At 40.8% G+C, this 16,636-nt stretch overlaps 3 protein-coding genes across 3 annotated transcripts in view; 1 reads left to right on the top strand and 2 right to left on the bottom strand.

Moving 5' to 3' along the window:
• The window catches only part of LOC109675574 (protein BEX1), a 228,079-nt gene extending 222,759 nt beyond the window's left edge, over window positions 1-5,320 (bottom strand). Inside the window, exons 1-2 of the mRNA XM_074064209.1 lie at window positions 5,269-5,320; window positions 4,788-4,861 (exon numbers count right to left, since the gene is read on the bottom strand). The gene's annotated coding sequence lies outside the window, so the exon portion shown is untranslated. The remainder of the gene's footprint in view (window positions 1-4,787; window positions 4,862-5,268) is intronic.
• LOC109696939 (protein BEX4) lies at window positions 3,505-5,329 on the bottom strand. Its single transcript, XM_074064210.1, has 3 exons — window positions 5,269-5,329; window positions 4,788-4,861; window positions 3,505-4,447 (listed from the first exon to the last, which is right to left on the bottom strand). The coding sequence occupies exon 3, from the start codon at window positions 4,440-4,442 to the stop codon at window positions 4,080-4,082; it is 363 nt and encodes a 120-aa protein (XP_073920311.1). The 5' UTR covers window positions 4,443-4,447; window positions 4,788-4,861; window positions 5,269-5,329; the 3' UTR covers window positions 3,505-4,079.
• A 9,480-nt stretch (window positions 5,330-14,809) lies between these two features.
• Window positions 14,810-15,437, top strand: LOC141419901 (histone H2B type W-T-like). The gene has a single exon (XM_074064150.1). The coding sequence runs from the start codon at window positions 14,985-14,987 to the stop codon at window positions 15,408-15,410; it is 426 nt and encodes a 141-aa protein (XP_073920251.1). The 5' UTR covers window positions 14,810-14,984; the 3' UTR covers window positions 15,411-15,437.
• The last annotated feature ends 1,199 nt before the right edge of the window (window positions 15,438-16,636 follow it).

Raw genomic sequence — 16,636 nt, 5'->3', positions numbered from 1 at the left:
AGAATTACAAACTCCTGAAGAAAAAGATCAAGGAAGACTACAGAAGATGGAAAGATCTCTGCTCATGGATCGCAAGAATCAACATAGTAAAAATGGCTATACTACCGAAAGCAATCTACATGTTTAATGCAATTCCCATCAAAATCCCAATGACTTTTATCACAGAGATTGAAAAATCTACCCTAAAGTTAATTTGCAAACACAAGAGACTGAAAATAGCCAAGGCAATACTCAGCAAAAAGAGCAATGCTGGAGGTATCACAATACCTGACTTCAAACTATATTACAAAGCAATAGCAATAAAAACAGCATGGTACTGGCACATAAACAGAAATGAAGACCAGAGGAACAGAACGAGGACTCAGACATGAATCCACACAACTATACCCACCTCATTTTTTACAAAGGTGCCAAAAATATACCATGGAGAAAAGACAGCCTCTTCAACAAATGTTGCTGGGAAAAGTGGTTACCTGTCTGCAAGTACTGAAATTAGATCCACGTCTATCACCCTGTACTAGTATCAACTCAAAATGGATCAAGGACCTAAATATCAGACCTGAAACTCTCAAGTTACTACAGGAAGGAGCAGGAAATACTCTGGAACAAATAGGTATAGGCAAAGACTTCCTCAGTAGAACCCCAGCAGCCCAGCAACTAAGAGAAAGGATAAATAAATGGGACTTCATAAAATTAAAAAGCTTCTGCACAACAAAAGAAATGGTCTCTAAACTGAAGAGACCACCCACAGAGTGGGAGAAAATATTTGCCAGTTATACATCAGACAAGGGACTGATAACCAGAATATACAGGAACTTAAGAAACTAAACTCTCCCAAAATCAATGAACCAATTAAGAAATGGGCAACTGAATAGAACTTTCTCAAAAGAAGAATTTCAAATAGCCAAAAAACACATGAAAAAATGCTCACCATCTCTAGCCACAAAGGAAATGCAACTCAAAATCACACTAAGATTCCATCTCACCCATGTTAGAATAGCCATCATCAAAAACACCAACAACAACATGTGTTGGTGAGGATGTGGGGAAAAAGGAACCCTAATCCACTGCTGGTGGGAATGCAAGCTGGTGCAACCACTCTGGAAAAAAATTTGAAGGTTTCTTAAAAATCTAAACATAGACCTGCCATATGATCCAGAAATCCCACTCCTGGGGATATACCCAAAGGAATGCAACACTTGTTACTCCAGAAGCACCTGCACACCCATGTTTATTGCAACACTATTCACAATAGCCAAGTATGGAAACAACCAAGATGCCCCACTACTGAAGAATGGATTAAGAAAATGTGGTACTTGTACACAATGGAATTTTACTCAGCCATGAAGAAAAATGAAATCTTATCATTTGCAGGTAAATGGATGGAACTGGAGAACATCGTTCTGATCGAGGTCAGCCAGGCTCAGAAGACCAAAATCATATGTTCTCCCTCATATATGGACTTTAGATCTAGGGCAAATGCAGCAATGTGTTTGGACTTGGATCACAAGACAAGGAGACAGCACATACAGGAGATATAGGAATAGGTAGAAAACCAAAACATGAAAGCGTTTGATGTCCCCACTGTGGAGAAACTAATACAGAAACCTTGAAATGACAGGTTATATCAGGAAACAATGTAAAGATCACTTAGAGTTGAATCAACATGGGTCGTAACACATGGGTACACGAAAACAATAGTAGGAATCTCTCTGTATAACTATCCTTAACTCAACTAGCAAAAATGCTTTGTCTTCCTTATTATGCTTATGTCTTTTCTTCAACAAAATCAGTAATAAGGGTAGAAGGAGACCTTCCTGGAACTGAGAGGGGAGGGGGGAAGGGTGGGGGAGGGGGGGAGGGTGGAGAAATGACCCAAACAATGTATGCACATGTGAATAAATGAACAACAACAAAAAAAGTCAATCAAAAGTTCCATGGCAAGCCGGGTGTTGGTGACCCACGCCTATTATCCTAGCTGCTCAGGAGGCAGAGATCAGGAGGATTGTGGTTTGAAGGCAGCCTGGGCAAGCAGTTTGTGAGAACCTATCTCGAAAAAAACCCATCACAAAAAAAGGGGGCTGGCAGAGTGGCTCGTGGTGTAGGCCCTGAGTTCAAGCCCCAGTATCGCAAAAAAAAAAAAAAAAAAGTTCCAAGACATATCTACATCCCAGAGTACCAAACGTACATAACAAGCAGTAGGAACAGATACAAAATAGTTTTATCTGTGTAGAAATTCTATTGTAATCCACTGATCTAGAATATGTTGATTTTTATATCTGAAATAGAAGAAATTTAGTAATACATATATATTTGCTTATATTTTATAAATACAAATTTGTTAAAACACAAATTGCACAAATGACTATCTATAAAATGATGGGTCTTCCTCAAATTAAAAAGACTTAAAAACATCATGGACAGCTGGCTTTCAGTTAGGTACAAAGGTGGAGAGAATACAGTGTTTCCAACAAATGTTATTCAGATAGATCGGTGTCCATATACACAAATATAAATTGTGGTTCATATATCACAACATATATAAACACTAATGTAAAATGTATCAAATACCTAAATATAAGAGCTAAGCTACAAAATTTCCAGAAGAAAGCATAAGGGAAATCCTTTTGACCTTGGATTAGGAGAAAGTTTTTAGATGGGAACATGAAAACCATAATCTATAAGTGAACAAATCAATAAAATGGACTTTCTAAAAGACAAAAACTTTTGTCCTACCACATTTTTGTTAATAAAATGAAAAGACAGAGCACTTAATGGAAAAAATTATTTGAAAATCATATATCCAATAAAGGACTTGTATATAAAATATAGAAAAATCTCTCAAAAGTCAATTTAATAGATATATTGAAAAATATTTGAAGAGACACTTCATCAAAGAAGTTACAGAAGGACAAATGAGCCCATGAACATATGGACATCCTTATTAATCATTAAATAAATGTAAATTGAAATTATGAGACATCACTACACCCCTGTGAGAATGGTCAATATTAAAAAATGATCATATCAAATGTTGGCAATGTGATCAAAGACAGAATTTTCCCACACTGCTAGTGGAAATGAAATGTTGGAACTATATTGGAAAAACCACTAATCATTCATCAGTTTTTATAATACTAATCTCTCATTTGCAAAATGATCCAGCTATTGCTCTCCTAAATGTTCAACCTGGAAGAAGTCATATGCCCATGTAAGACATATGTACCAATGTTCAGAGCAGCTTTCTTCAGAAGACACCCAAATTGGAAGCAACTCATACGTTTCTTAAGACGCAAATCAGTAAGTGAAATTGTGTTATATCCACATACAGGAATACTACTCAGCAATAAAAAAGAATGAATTGGGCTGGAGGTGTGGCTCAAGTGGTTAAACCGCCTGTCTAGCAAACATGAGGCCCTGAATTCAAACCCCAGTACCACAAAAAAGAATGAATTAGTGACACATGAGACAAAATAGATAAATAAGTGTCTTTTTTGTCCTGACATAGAAACTTGAAAGCTGTCACACTATCCTGACAAAAAATAAAGAACTGAACCAAAAAAATCAGTAACTCTTCTTAGATTCCCCCAGAAAACTGAAATAAAAGGGAAAACAACTGCTCCCAAATTGGAGAGTCAGACAGGTAAAAAACAGAGAATCACAAATTACTGGAGCAGGAACCTCCATGGGAACCAGTATTAGAGTAGGAATGCCTAAATTGTAACTAATAAAATTCTAGAGGTTAGCCAAAGGCCAATGGCTCATGCCTGTAATCCTAGTTATTTGGGGGACTGAAATCAGGAGGACTGCAGGTTGAGGACAGCCTGGGCAAAAAGTTAGTGAGACCCTCATGTCAATTAATAAAGCTAGGTGTGGTGACATACACCAATTACCCCAGCCAATTTCAAACTATGAAAATCATTTTTTTCTAAAACAGGTTGAACAGCCATGCAGAAACTTCTTTTAAATTGAAGCAAAATATTCAACCAGAAATTAATATAGATACACCAAATGTTTTACAAAAATGCAAGCTTGTAAAGCAGTGGCCACATTTGGAGCCTCAGGGAAAAATCTTAGTTTCAAGGTATGAGGCAAAAGTCATAATGATTGTCAGGTTCAGGGGTTTGGAAGCGCCTGTAATGCCTCATCTGCTGCTCCCTACTCTTTCTTTTGATTTCCATCATCTGCCCAACAAACTTTTCTACATCATCTCCCACTTCATTGCGATCAATATGCCTACTAGATATGCCCCATCGAAAATTAGGGACAAGTCGCCTGACTCGCCCGAGCTTGACATTTCCTCCAGGCTTCTGGCCTTCAGCCCCTCCCAAGTGGCGGGATTCCTCTTCACTCTGAATAGAGGCCTGCTCCTCTCCTTCGCTTTCCTGTTGAGCATTTTCCACTTTGAGATTTTTAAGTGCTTGTTTCTGTTTGGACTCCATTACTCCTAGGAGACAAGAGACAAGAAAGGGGACCGAATTCTTGGTATACTGATCAGCTACGAGGACAGAGGACCTACTAAGCACCTTTCAACTTTCAGAAGCCTCAATTTCAAAGGCCTTCGGTTAATTTCGTTTTCCCACCTGAGAAGGTCCACATGTCCAGTCCGCCCTCCTCCCTCCCCAAAGCTCATCACTTTCCCAGTGGATCCACCTCCAGGCTTCCACCAGACCCAAACGCAGGATGGGGGAGGGAGGAAGAATTGTGGTTGGGGGATCTCAGACTTGTCTTCCCACACGTTCCCCCGCCCCCTTGTCCTCGCCCCCAGCGATGTCCCACTCACCAACCTGGGCCTATCCTTGCCTCTCCTCCTCCTCCTGATTCTCGCCGCGAGACGCCGCCGCGACACGGCCTGGCAGATCTGCAGATGGCCGGGTTGGGAGCGGGGGCCGCCACAGCTGAGTGCTGGGTGCCAGAGACCCCCGCCCCCCGCCCCTCCCTGCCGCCCGCGTTCGCATCCCCGCCCCCCGCGCTGACCACCATTTTCTGCACCAACAGGGCGGGGGGCGGGGCACGGCCGTGGGAAAAGCTGGCGCTTATGGCGCAGGCAGGTGTTTCCACAGGCTCGGAGCCTCGGGACCGCCGGGCTTGACCAGCGGGCGGCTGCTCCGCATGCACAGGGCCGCCCACCTACAGCGCCCGCCTGCGGGGCCGCGGCGGGGAGTGGGGGCTGCAGCCCCAACCGGCTGCGCCTCCGCCCTGGGCAGCAGGGCCCGGGGGTGGGGTCCGCTCTCCCACTCCAACCCCAGGGTCCGCTCGGGGTCTCACCCGCTCCTCGCCCGCCTCCTCCTCTCTGGGGCCGCCCCTGGCCCGCGCGCTCCTTGGGCCCCCAGAGCAGGTGCAGCTGCCTCTGGTAGAGGGAGCGAGCTCTGGCGGCGTCTGGCGCTGGAGCTAGGTGTTGCTAGTCTATACTGGCCAGTCACGTGAGGCCTGCGTCATCGCTAGTGGCCCCGCCCACTCGCCAGCAGCCGCCGCTGCCCGGCGTGGGCGGGGCCAGACGGCCCCTTTTCCGCACCCACTGGTGTTGAATGTCTCCAGGCTGGGCTCTGTCACTGCCTTCTTTGTGTATTCCTGGGCTTTTCTTTCTCTGCCCACCAAGGAAGGGCGGTATCTTGTCAGAGGGCTGTTGGCCGTTCCCACTTCTGTGGGGAATTGCCTGTCCCTCCTCTCTGCTCCAGGGATGCCCTCATCCTTTGCACCAAGATTTGGTCCCAGCCTTTAAGGGGGTGCAAGAAAATCTCAGTTCTTACAAAAATAACATTTAATGCAATATTTAAGGGAAAATAAAAAATAGTGGAAGAATATCTATGATGAGCAGGATGTCAAAATTTTAAATGACAGCATTTGCGTTTTGTTCACTTTTATTGAAAATTGCACTCTATAGCTTGCGTTAAATTTATTTTGATTTTTTTACTATGAAAATTTTCAAACATAAAAATAGAAAAGAATAATGCAAACCCATGCAGTAATTATTTAGTTTCCACAGTAAGGTATGGCCAATTTTATTTCATCTTCATCCTTATCGACTTCTAGCACTCAAATTACTTTTGAAAGAAATTCTAGACATATCACTTTAGTCATAAATATTTCAAATTGAAGTGCATATCTCTACAAGATGGATTTTCTTGCTATTTGCCCAGGGCTGTCTTTGAACCACGATCCTCTTGATCTCTGTCTCCTGAGCAACTAGGATTACAGACGTGAGCCACCAGCACCCAACCTACATTTCTTCTAATCTATAGGTTCTTTTAAATTTTCTCTTCAATGTAATAGTTGATGAAACAGAGTGGTTTGTCCTATATTTTCCCACAGTCTGGATCTCGGTGGTATCATCATTAATACGTGACTCTTTACTCTGTTTCCTATCAAATAGTAGTTAATTCTAGAAAAACTTAATTGAATTCAGGTTCAATTTCAGTTCATGTTCTTCCAAGAGATAGCCTTTGTCTCTTGATTTCTTATTTGCTAAAACAGATAACAATTATGTTTTCCTCTTTTTGTGATTTTAACCAGAATATTTCTATAAACACCTCTTGTTTTAGGTCAGGCTTCCTACAAGCAGAACATGAAACAGAGATCCTTATGAAAGCAGTTTCTTGAGATGATATTCTCATGTTAATGGGAGTGAAGCACGCAGAATAGGACAGGGAGAATGGGGTTTAACTGGAGATAAACTTTAGTAAATCCCACCTGGAAACTTCAAAGACAAAGTGGTCCTGGTACCAAAAATTTGGCCCCTCGACTCCATGCCAATTTTACAAATAAGGAGAGCAGGGTTTTGGAGGAAAAGAAATGAAGGTTTATTAATTTGCCAAGCACAATAAGAACCATAGTGAGCTACTATTTCAGAAGCTTCTGTCCTCCTCCCAAGAGTTTGGGCTTTTGGATGTACGTACTGAGGCAAGGCTTTGGGTCAGATGGTGGCCTTGGGTCTGCTTATTTCCCAATTACTGACAGGAGCTGTATGTTTTGCAGTCCTCAATGGTCCTTCACTACTGCTGTCAGCAAGATGAGAGGAGCATATGACCTTGCCCAGAGGATAAAGACATTCTAGAGTTCTTCACATGGTGGAATGTGGGGTAGGGGGAGAGAAAAAAACGAAAGAAAAGAAAAGTCTGCTTAAAACTTTTAAAAACTTGTAATTCAAAGTAGACTGGCTAGTAAAATGAGTTAGTAATTGGGCTGAAACTACAGTTGTGAGCATATTTAGGTGTCTTCCCATTATAGTCATACCTTGATAGAAAGGCACTGGTTTTTTGTATCGTAATGTCAAATAGTCGAAGATCAAAAACTACAGATGGAGCAAAGCATAGTCTCTGGGGAAAACAGCTCCTAGTTGGCTGAGAACAATTCTCTAGAGAAGAGGTAATATTTCAGTTGTTATCAGCCAATATTCACAGCTAGGGCAGGCTTCACATATAGATCTGTGGTGTATAGTCCAGTGCTTTGTGGTCAGAAGAGACCAACTCCTGCTTTAAGTTCTGCTGGGTTTTTTGTTGTTGTTGTTTGTTTGTTTTTTGTGGTACTGGGTTTTTTAACTTAGGGCCTTGTGCTTGCAAGGCAAGCACTTTGCCACTTTAACCATGCCCCTAGCCTTTTTTGCTTTAGTTTAGTTTTCAGACAGGGTCTCATGTTTTTGCCCTGTCACTGACCTCAGACCAAGATCCTCCTACCTTACCTCTTGCATAACTGAGATAACAAAGAGACATCATCACACCCAGTTTGTTTTTTGGGATAGGCACTTGCTAACTTTTTTGTTCTGGCTGGACTCAAATTGTAATTCTCCCATTTCTGCCTCCTGCATAGCTGGGATTACAGACTTCAGATACCACACTGGTTCCTTTTGTTGGGTCTGGAGAACTAAGGCAGATGAGTGACTATCCCATCCCCCATGGAGAGCAATATCATTTCTATATCCTGAGGAGATGGAGGCCTGCATTCCTGCATCCTAAAGGACAGATTCAGATTTGCCACAGGGCTGATGAGCAAAATGCTCTCTAGATTGTTTCCCCTCCCTCAATAAAGGTGAAAACCAAACCAGTTCACCTGAGAAAGCCTGCGAATCCATGGCCAATGAGAAAAACCCACCTAAACCAGAGTTAAAACATCCATAAAAACCCTAGCCTTCACCTGTGCAGTGAGCCACCGGCTTCCGGGCTCCACTGCAGTTCCCTACCTGTAGCCTTTCCTTTCTCACTAGTAAATCCTACTTTATTTACCGTCTTTGGCTCATTATTCAGCTGCCTCACGAGCCAGTTCTCTGGCCTGTGAAGACAAGGACCCTCGGCACTGGCACGTAACACTGTGTTGAGATTCTTAATACTTTTATCTCTGAACATCATCCCACACAAGTCCATAGGTTTTATCTAAACTATATTCAGGAACAAGTCCAGTTGGCTGACAGAGGCCAGTCTTCTACTACTGAGACTCCCTCTTTCTCTCCTGGGTACTTTCATGTTTACTGGGTACTGATGTCCCTTCTATGGTACCCTTTTCCTCTGCAAAGTGCTACTGATTTATCTGGCCTCTCATTGGGCCACAGTCCCATTCTGTTTCTAAGGAAGTATGCATAAAGTCCTTCTCTTCACTTTATACTCAAACTTATCTGGATGCTGATATCAAACAGAAGTTTTAGGATAGTAGTCCTTTCTGCTGTGTGTGTTCGTGTACGAGCGTGTGTGTGTGTGTGTGTGTGTGTGGGCGGGGGGTGGGTGGGTGTTACTCTATTTCTACTGGATTTAGGTGGTTCTGCTGTGTGTGTTTGTGTACGAGCGTGTGTTTGTGTGTGTGTGTGTGTGTGTGTTACTCTATTTCTACTGGATGTACATGGTGAGGACTGAGTATGCAATGGTGATTCAGAATTGCCCAACTCTTGCTTCCCAAGTAAGGAATATGATTTGTCTGCTAGACTGGAAACTACTGAAATTCTTGCTAGAAACATATTCAAATTAAATAGGGGAGAATAAATAGGATCAAACTGGTGGATTCCTCCACAACTCCTAGACCCACTCTCACCTAAAACAGAAAAGTTTAAGTTCCTAAATACTGATGGGCGAGTCATTAGTCTATAATTATGCCACTATGTAAACCATTTCTAGAAATTATTACATAAATTTCCAACAGAAATTATATTTACCCATAATTCAACATTTAATATAATCTTGTTTCATTTGCAATTTTTTATGAAATATGGTCCCATATAAAATTTTATCATTTCAAAGTGTGCACTTCAGTGGCTTTTAGCATATTCACAATGTTGTGTAACCATCACCACTATATAATTTCATGACATTTCTGTCACCTCCCAAAGAAAGCCCATATTTGTTAGTAGCCACTCCCAATTCCTTTCTCTCCACAGCCTCCAGCAAACTCTAATCTACTTTCTGTCTCTATGGATAGGCCTATTCTGGTCATTTTATACCAATGGAATTATGCAATATGTGGTGTTTTGTTCCTGATCTTTCACTTACAATATTATTTTCAAAGTTTACTCATGTAGCTTGTAGCAGTACTTCATTATTTTTGAAGCTGAATAATATTTCATTAGCGGATATATAACAGTTTGCTTACCTACATATCAGTTGATGGGCATTTGAGTTGTTTCCATTTTTGTCTATCATGAATAATGCTGCCATGACCATTTGGGTACAAGTTTTTATGTGAATGTATGTTTTCAGTTTTCTTCGGCATAACTCTAGGAGTGAAATTGCTGGGTCATTTAGTAACTGTTTAACTTGTTAATGAAATACCAGTCAGTTTTCCGCAGCACCTGCACCATTTTGTATTCTCACCAGCTGTGTATGAGGATTCTAATTTCTCCACAACTTTACCAACACTTGTTATTTTTATTTTTTAAAAACTATACCCATGATACTTGGTGTGAATTAACATATTGTGGTTTTGATTTTCATTTACTTAATGACTAATTGTGTTAAGAATATTTTCATGTATTTATTTCCCATTTGTGTACCTTTCTTCAGAGAAATGTCTATTCAAATTCATCTTATAATTTGGTTATCTGTCCTTTTATTCTCAAGTTGGATGAATTCTTCATATATTCTGGATATATTCTGTCTTTTATCGTATATGTGACCTACAAACATTATGTCTAATCAGTGACTTATATTTTTTAAATTAATGGTTTTGTGTTATTCAGCTTTCCATCACTGTGAAAAAAATCCATTTAAAAGAGGAAATTTTTGTTTTGGTTCATGGTTATGAAGGTTTCAGTCCATGGTCATTTCCCTCTCTTGTTTTGGGGCCTGTGGTGAGACAGAACATCATGGTGAGAAGCATGCGTGGAGCAAAACCATGGCAGCCAAGAAGCAGAGAGAGAGGGACCAGGGGAAAAACTACCCTTTAAGGACATGCCCTCAGTGACCTACATTGTTCAGCTAGGTCCCACTTCATAAAATTTCCACTTCCCAGTAACTCATTAAGCTATGAATCCATCAATGGGTAAACAGGTTGGTGAGATCAGAGCCCTCATAATACAATCATCTCCAAAAAGACCCAAACACACATATACAGAATACTGCAGCACTGGGTTCCAAGCCTTCAACATATGAGTTTTGGGGGACATTTTAGATCCAAATCAAAGCAGCTTTTAACTGACATATCATAATTAAATATAGAATACAGTGTAAAATGTTGATACATGTATACAACGTAGAATGATAAATCATGCTAATTAATATATTCATAATCTCACTTATCATTTTTGTAAATTTAAAATTTACTTAGTTGAGATGCCTTTTCACACTTTAGAGTTTAAATTTTGATCAAGTAAAATATGTCTGTTTTTCTCTGAGTATTATGCTTTTTGTGTTAAAACTAAGAAACAACTACCAAATCCAATACAAGAAATATTTACTGCTATATTTTCTTCTAAGAGTTTTAGTTTTTGTTCTATGGAATAGAAAGGGAAGGAAAACTGCTTAGCACATTTTATGAAGCCAGTATTACACTTATCCTAAAACCAGGCAAAGACACCTCCAAAAAGGAGAACTATAGGCCAATCTCCATAATGAACATCAAGGCAAAAATCCTCAATAAAATAATGGCAAACCGAATTCAACAACACATCAAAAGGATCATTCACCACGACCAAGTAGGCTTCATCCCAGAAATGCAGGGGTGGTTCAACATACGAAAATCAATAAACGTAATAAACCACATTAACAGAAGCAAAGACAAAAAACACTTGATCATCTCAAAAGATGCAGAAAAAGCCTTTGATAAGATCCAACACCATTTCATGGTAAAGGCTCTAAGAAAACTAGGAATAGAAGGAAAATACCTCAACATTATAAAAGCTATACATGACAAACCTACAGCCAGCATTATACTTAATGGAGAAAAACTGAAACCATTCCCTCTAAAATCAGGAACTAGACAAGGATGCCCACTATCTCCACTCCTATTCAACATAGTACTGGAATTTCTAGCCAGAGCAATTAGGTAAGAAGAAGGAATAAAAGGAATACAAATAGGTAAAGAAACTGTCAAAATATCCCTATTTGCAGATGATATGATCCTATACCTTAAAGACCCAAAAAACTCTACTCAAAAGCTCCTAGACACCATCAACAGCTATAGCAAGGTAGCAGGATATAAAAACAACACAGAAAAATCATGAGCATTTCTATACACTAACAATGAGCAAACTGAAAAAGAATGTATGAAAACAATTCCATTTACAATAGCCTCAAAAAAAATAAAATACCTCGGTGTAAACGTAACAAAGGATGTGAACGACCTCTACAAGGAAAGCTATAAACTTCTGAAGAAAGAGACTGAGGAAGACTATAGAAAGTGGAGAGATCTCCCATGCTCATGGATTGGTAGAATCAACATAGTAAAAATGTCTATACTCCCAAAAGTAATCTACATGTTTAATGCAATTCCCATCAAAACTCCAATGACATTCATTAAAGACATTGAAAAATCTACCATTAAATTTATATGGAAACACAAGAGGCCATGAATAGCCAAGGCAATACTCAGTCAAAAGAACAATGCTGGAGGTATCACAATACCCGACTTCAAACTATATTACAAAGCAGTAACAACAAAAACAGCATGGTACTGGCACAAAAACAGACATGAAGACCAGTGGAACAGAATAGAGGACCCAGATATGGAGCCACACAACTATAATCAATTTGTCTTTGACAAAGGAGCTAAAAATATACGATGGAGAAAAGACAGCCTCTTCAACAAAAACTGCTGGGAAAACTGGTTAGCAGTCTGCAAAAAACTGAAACTAGATCCATGTATATCACCCTATACCAAGATTAACTGAAAATGGATCAAGGATCTTAATATCAGACCCCAAACTCTAAAGTTGGTACAGGAAAGAGTAGGAAATACTCTGGAATTAATAGGTCTAGGCAAGAACTTTCTCAATGGAACCCTAGCATACAGCAACTAAGAGATAGCATAGATAAATGGGACTTCATAAAACTAAAAAGCTTCTGCTCAACAAAAGAAATGGTCTCTAAACTGAAGAGACCACCCACAGAGTGGGAGCAAATATTTACCAGCTACACATCAGACAAAGGACTGATAACCAGAATATATAGGGAACTAAAAAACTAAATTCTCCCAAAACTAATGAACCAATAAAGAAATGGGCAAGTGAACTAAACAGAACTTTCTCAAAAGAAGAAATTCAAATGGCCAAAAAACACATGAAAAAATGCTCACCATCTCTAGCAATAAAGGAAATGCAAATTAAAACCACACTAAGATTCCACCTCACCCCTTTTAGAATAGCCATCATTAGCTACACCAGTAACAACAGGTGTTGGCGAGGATGCGGGGAGAAAGGAACCCTCTTACACTGCTGGTGGGAATGTAAACTAGTACAACCACTCTGGAAAAAAATTTGGAGGCTACTTAAAAATCTGAACATTGATCTACCATATGTTCCAGCAATCCCACTCTTGGAGATATACCCAAAAGACTGTGACACAGGTTACTCCAGAGGCACCTGCACATCCATGTTTATTGCGGCACTATTCACAATAGCCAAGTTATAGAAACAGCCAAGATGCCCCACCACTGACAAATGGATTAAGAAAATGTGGTATTTATACACAATGGAATTTTATGCAGCCATGAAGAAGAACAAAATGTTATCATTCACAGGTAAATGGATGGAATTGGAGATCATCATTCTGAGTGAGGTTAGCCTGGCCCAAAAGACCAAAAATCATATGTTCTCCCTTATATGTGGACATTACATCAATGGTAAACACAAGAAAGGATTGGACTTTGATCACATGATAAAGCAAGAGCACACAAGGGAGGTATAAGGATAGGAAAAACACCTAAAAAACTAGATAGCATTTGTTGCCCTCAACGTAGAGAAACTAAAGCAGATACTTTAAATCAACTGAGGCCAATAGAAGAAGGGGACCAGGAACTAGAGAAAAGGTTAGTTGAAGAAGAATTAACTTAGAAGGCGACACACATGTACAGGAAATCAATGCAAGTCAACTCCCTGTATAGCTATCCTTATCTCAACTAGCAAAAACCCTTGGTCCTTCCTATCATTGCTTATACTCTCTCTTCAACAAAATTAGAGATAAGGGCAAAATAGTTTCTGCCAGGTAACGAGGGGTAAGGGACGGTTAGGGAGGAAGGGGGCTAAGGGAGGATGTGGGGGGAAGGAGGGAGAAAGACCCAAACACTGTATGCACATATGAATAAAATAAAAATTTTAAAAATAAGAGTTTTACTTTTAACTCTCACATTTAAGTAACTGACCAGTTTAGAATTAATTTTTATATATGGCATAAAATAGCTTCAATATTTTGTATATGGTTATCCAGTTGTCTCAGCGCCATTGTTGAAGAGCCTATTCTTTCCCTCATGGAATGGTCTTGATATCCCTGACAAAACTGAATTCACTACATATGTATTACTTATCTCTGAGCTCTCAATTCCATTTCATTGACTATATATCCTATGTCAGTGCCACACTGTTTGAATTACTGTGGCTTTGTAGTAACTTTTGAAATAGGAAACAATAGTCTTATTTTTCAAGATTCATATGACTAGAAATTCTGAGTTTAATTTCCAATACCAAAAAAATTCCATAGGAATTTTAGTATTATCTTTTCCTTTTTTTGAAAAAAGTTTATTGGATAGGCATATTACATTGAATCTGTAGATCATATTATATACTATCCTCTCTTTCTCTCTTTCTCTCTCTCTAGGCTTCATGCTTGCACATAATGTAACATCTTAATATTATAAAGTCCTTCAATCCAAGAACATGGGGTGTTTTTCTGGTTAGGAATTCATTAATTTCTTTCACCAATGGCTTATACTTTTGAGTGTACATGTCTTACATTTTCTTAGTTAAATTTAATATTACCAAGTATTGTTTGTATTTTTTTTACTGGTCGTGGTACTGGGGTTTGCACTCAGGGCTTCACGCTAGCTAAAGAGGCATTGTACCACTTCAGTTGCTACGCCAGCCCCCATAATGATTTCATAAATCATGTGGGTTACTTCACATCAGACTCTTTCAAGGAGCCAGATCTGAAACTTGCATGATTTCAGAAATTTCAATGATGGTTTTTCAAAATTCTCACAGTGTGGCAACAGTCAACAGACGTGGTCCAAACACTTTTTGCTCTCCGGATCATCTTCCTACCTTTCTCCGGGAGCGGCAACAGGAAGCTTTCGGGGTGCAGGATACCCATGGTGATTGGCTGATGTGATCTTTGTAGCCCAGATGCCAACCAGGAGGAGCGTCCAATCACCTTGAGTGCCCACTGTGATTGGTCCACGTGATCCAAGCAGGAGGAGGCCCATCCAATCACACTGAGCGCACGCACGCCTTAGTGACAGGCTCCCTGCAGAGCACACCCTCCAATCAGATGTTCAGTCGGCCTGTGACGTGACACACTGACGTGAATATTAAAGGCCTGGCCCCTTAGCAGCCGCCATTGTTCCTCACAGCCTGAGGGATGGCAGAGCGGAGCTTGGACAAGTCAACCGAGCCAACCTCTGAGATGTCTGCTGAGGAGGACCTTGGTCCCCAGGAGACCAAGGGGACAGACTCTACGACCCAGCAGACTCAGGAGAAGCCAAGGTGCCACCGACGACCCGGCCGTGGTGGCAGCTTTGCCACCTATTTCCCCCGGGTGCTGAAGAAGTTTCACCAGGACCTCTCCCTGTCCCAGGAGACCGCGGGCGTCATGGACTCCTTCGTCCATGACATGTTGGATGGCATCGCCAGCGAGGCCGGCCGCCTGTCCCGCCAAGCCAACCGCTCGACCATCACCACCTGGGACATCCAGAGGGCCGTGCGCCTCCTGCTGCCCGGGAAGGTCGGCAGTAAAGTGGTGTACCAGGCCGCCGGCGCCATGGCCATGTTCACCCAGAGAAAGTGAGCCGCTTCTGCACGCCCCGAGCACCCCAAAACCCAAAGGCTCTTTTCAGAGCCACCACTTGTCCCAAAAGACCTGTAGCACTGGCAGCGGTGCACAGCTCCGGGTTGGGGGTGGGGGTGTCCTGCCCTTCTTAACTCCTTACAAATACCACATCGCCACGTGTGTCTTCAGGTGGATATTTGTATCTAGATCTACTATGGAGAGCTAGACAGATACCGATATATTTGTGTTGTTACTTGTTCCAGGGATTATAGTGGGTTTCATTGACTGACTCTGCAGTTAATCACATGATTATTTATGTCACTAGGTCACTTTGTAAGGATCAGCCAGGTCACCCTCATTTCTGTAATAACGACTTTTATCTTTATCACTCTGATTCCCTCAGGAGGGTAGAGTGGAATTATCCAGAGGGACATTGTAGATGACATATATTTATACATTTTTCTACAAGTTCCATTTGACCTTTTGCAAAAAAAGATGTGACCCTTTAAAAAAGTATTTGATAGCCTTTAAAGGCTATCAGTCTCAGCCAAACAATCAAACAAAGCTGAGTAAACTAAAAAAATTTAAAACATTCCTTGATCCCATGAGGATAGGGATATGACTCCCCCACCCCCACCCCAGGAGACACCTTCCCATGGATTACTCCCTTTCAACACAGCCCCACTTGCTCCTGGAGAAAATGGGGACAGTGCAGGATATCAGAGAAGCTTCCCTCAGTAGTGCAGGCATGAAGGAGGCAAGTTAACTCCTGAGCTCCCCTTCGGATCAATGGGACAGGAGGAAGTACAAAAAGTACAAAAGGGACAGGATTAGCACTTGTTATTATGCAGGACAATTTGACCAATTATGCAAAGATCTGAGTAAAAGTTCTTACTGCACAGGGAAGCCAAGAGAAACTACCTTGAAATTAACTGCAAGTAAAACCTTGGATACTGACTCAAAACTGCTAGACACATCCACAACAAAATGTTGGATGCCAAAGGATCTATGTGCTTTTCCTGTGAACTATTAGGAAAAAAACCCAAACCTGTTTCACCAAGATACTCAATATTTGGTGCTACTTCAAAGACCAATGCTTTTAATATATTATTTTAAAGTTCTTCATGTATATTGATCTTATACATGTTTTTTTACAAGAAGTAATTTTAAGAAGTCAAGTAGATTATTTTCTTGTGCTCCGGGTGGCCGATTCAGCAATCAAATAAGAGCATTAAGAAACAACC

Source organism: Castor canadensis, chromosome X (assembly GCF_047511655.1).
Source record: "Castor canadensis chromosome X, mCasCan1.hap1v2, whole genome shotgun sequence".
Lineage (NCBI taxonomy): Eukaryota > Metazoa > Chordata > Mammalia > Rodentia > Castoridae > Castor > Castor canadensis.
This window is presented reverse-complemented; position numbering and strand designations above follow the sequence as displayed.

Bases quoted from the DNA above. Each gene is read 5' to 3' on its own strand.
- LOC109696939 (XM_074064210.1), bottom strand. From the start codon at position 4,442: ATGGAGTCCAAACAGAAACAAGCACTTAAAAATCTCAAAGTGGAAAAT.
- LOC141419901 (XM_074064150.1), top strand. From the start codon at position 14,985: ATGGCAGAGCGGAGCTTGGACAAGTCAACCGAGCCAACCTCTGAGATG.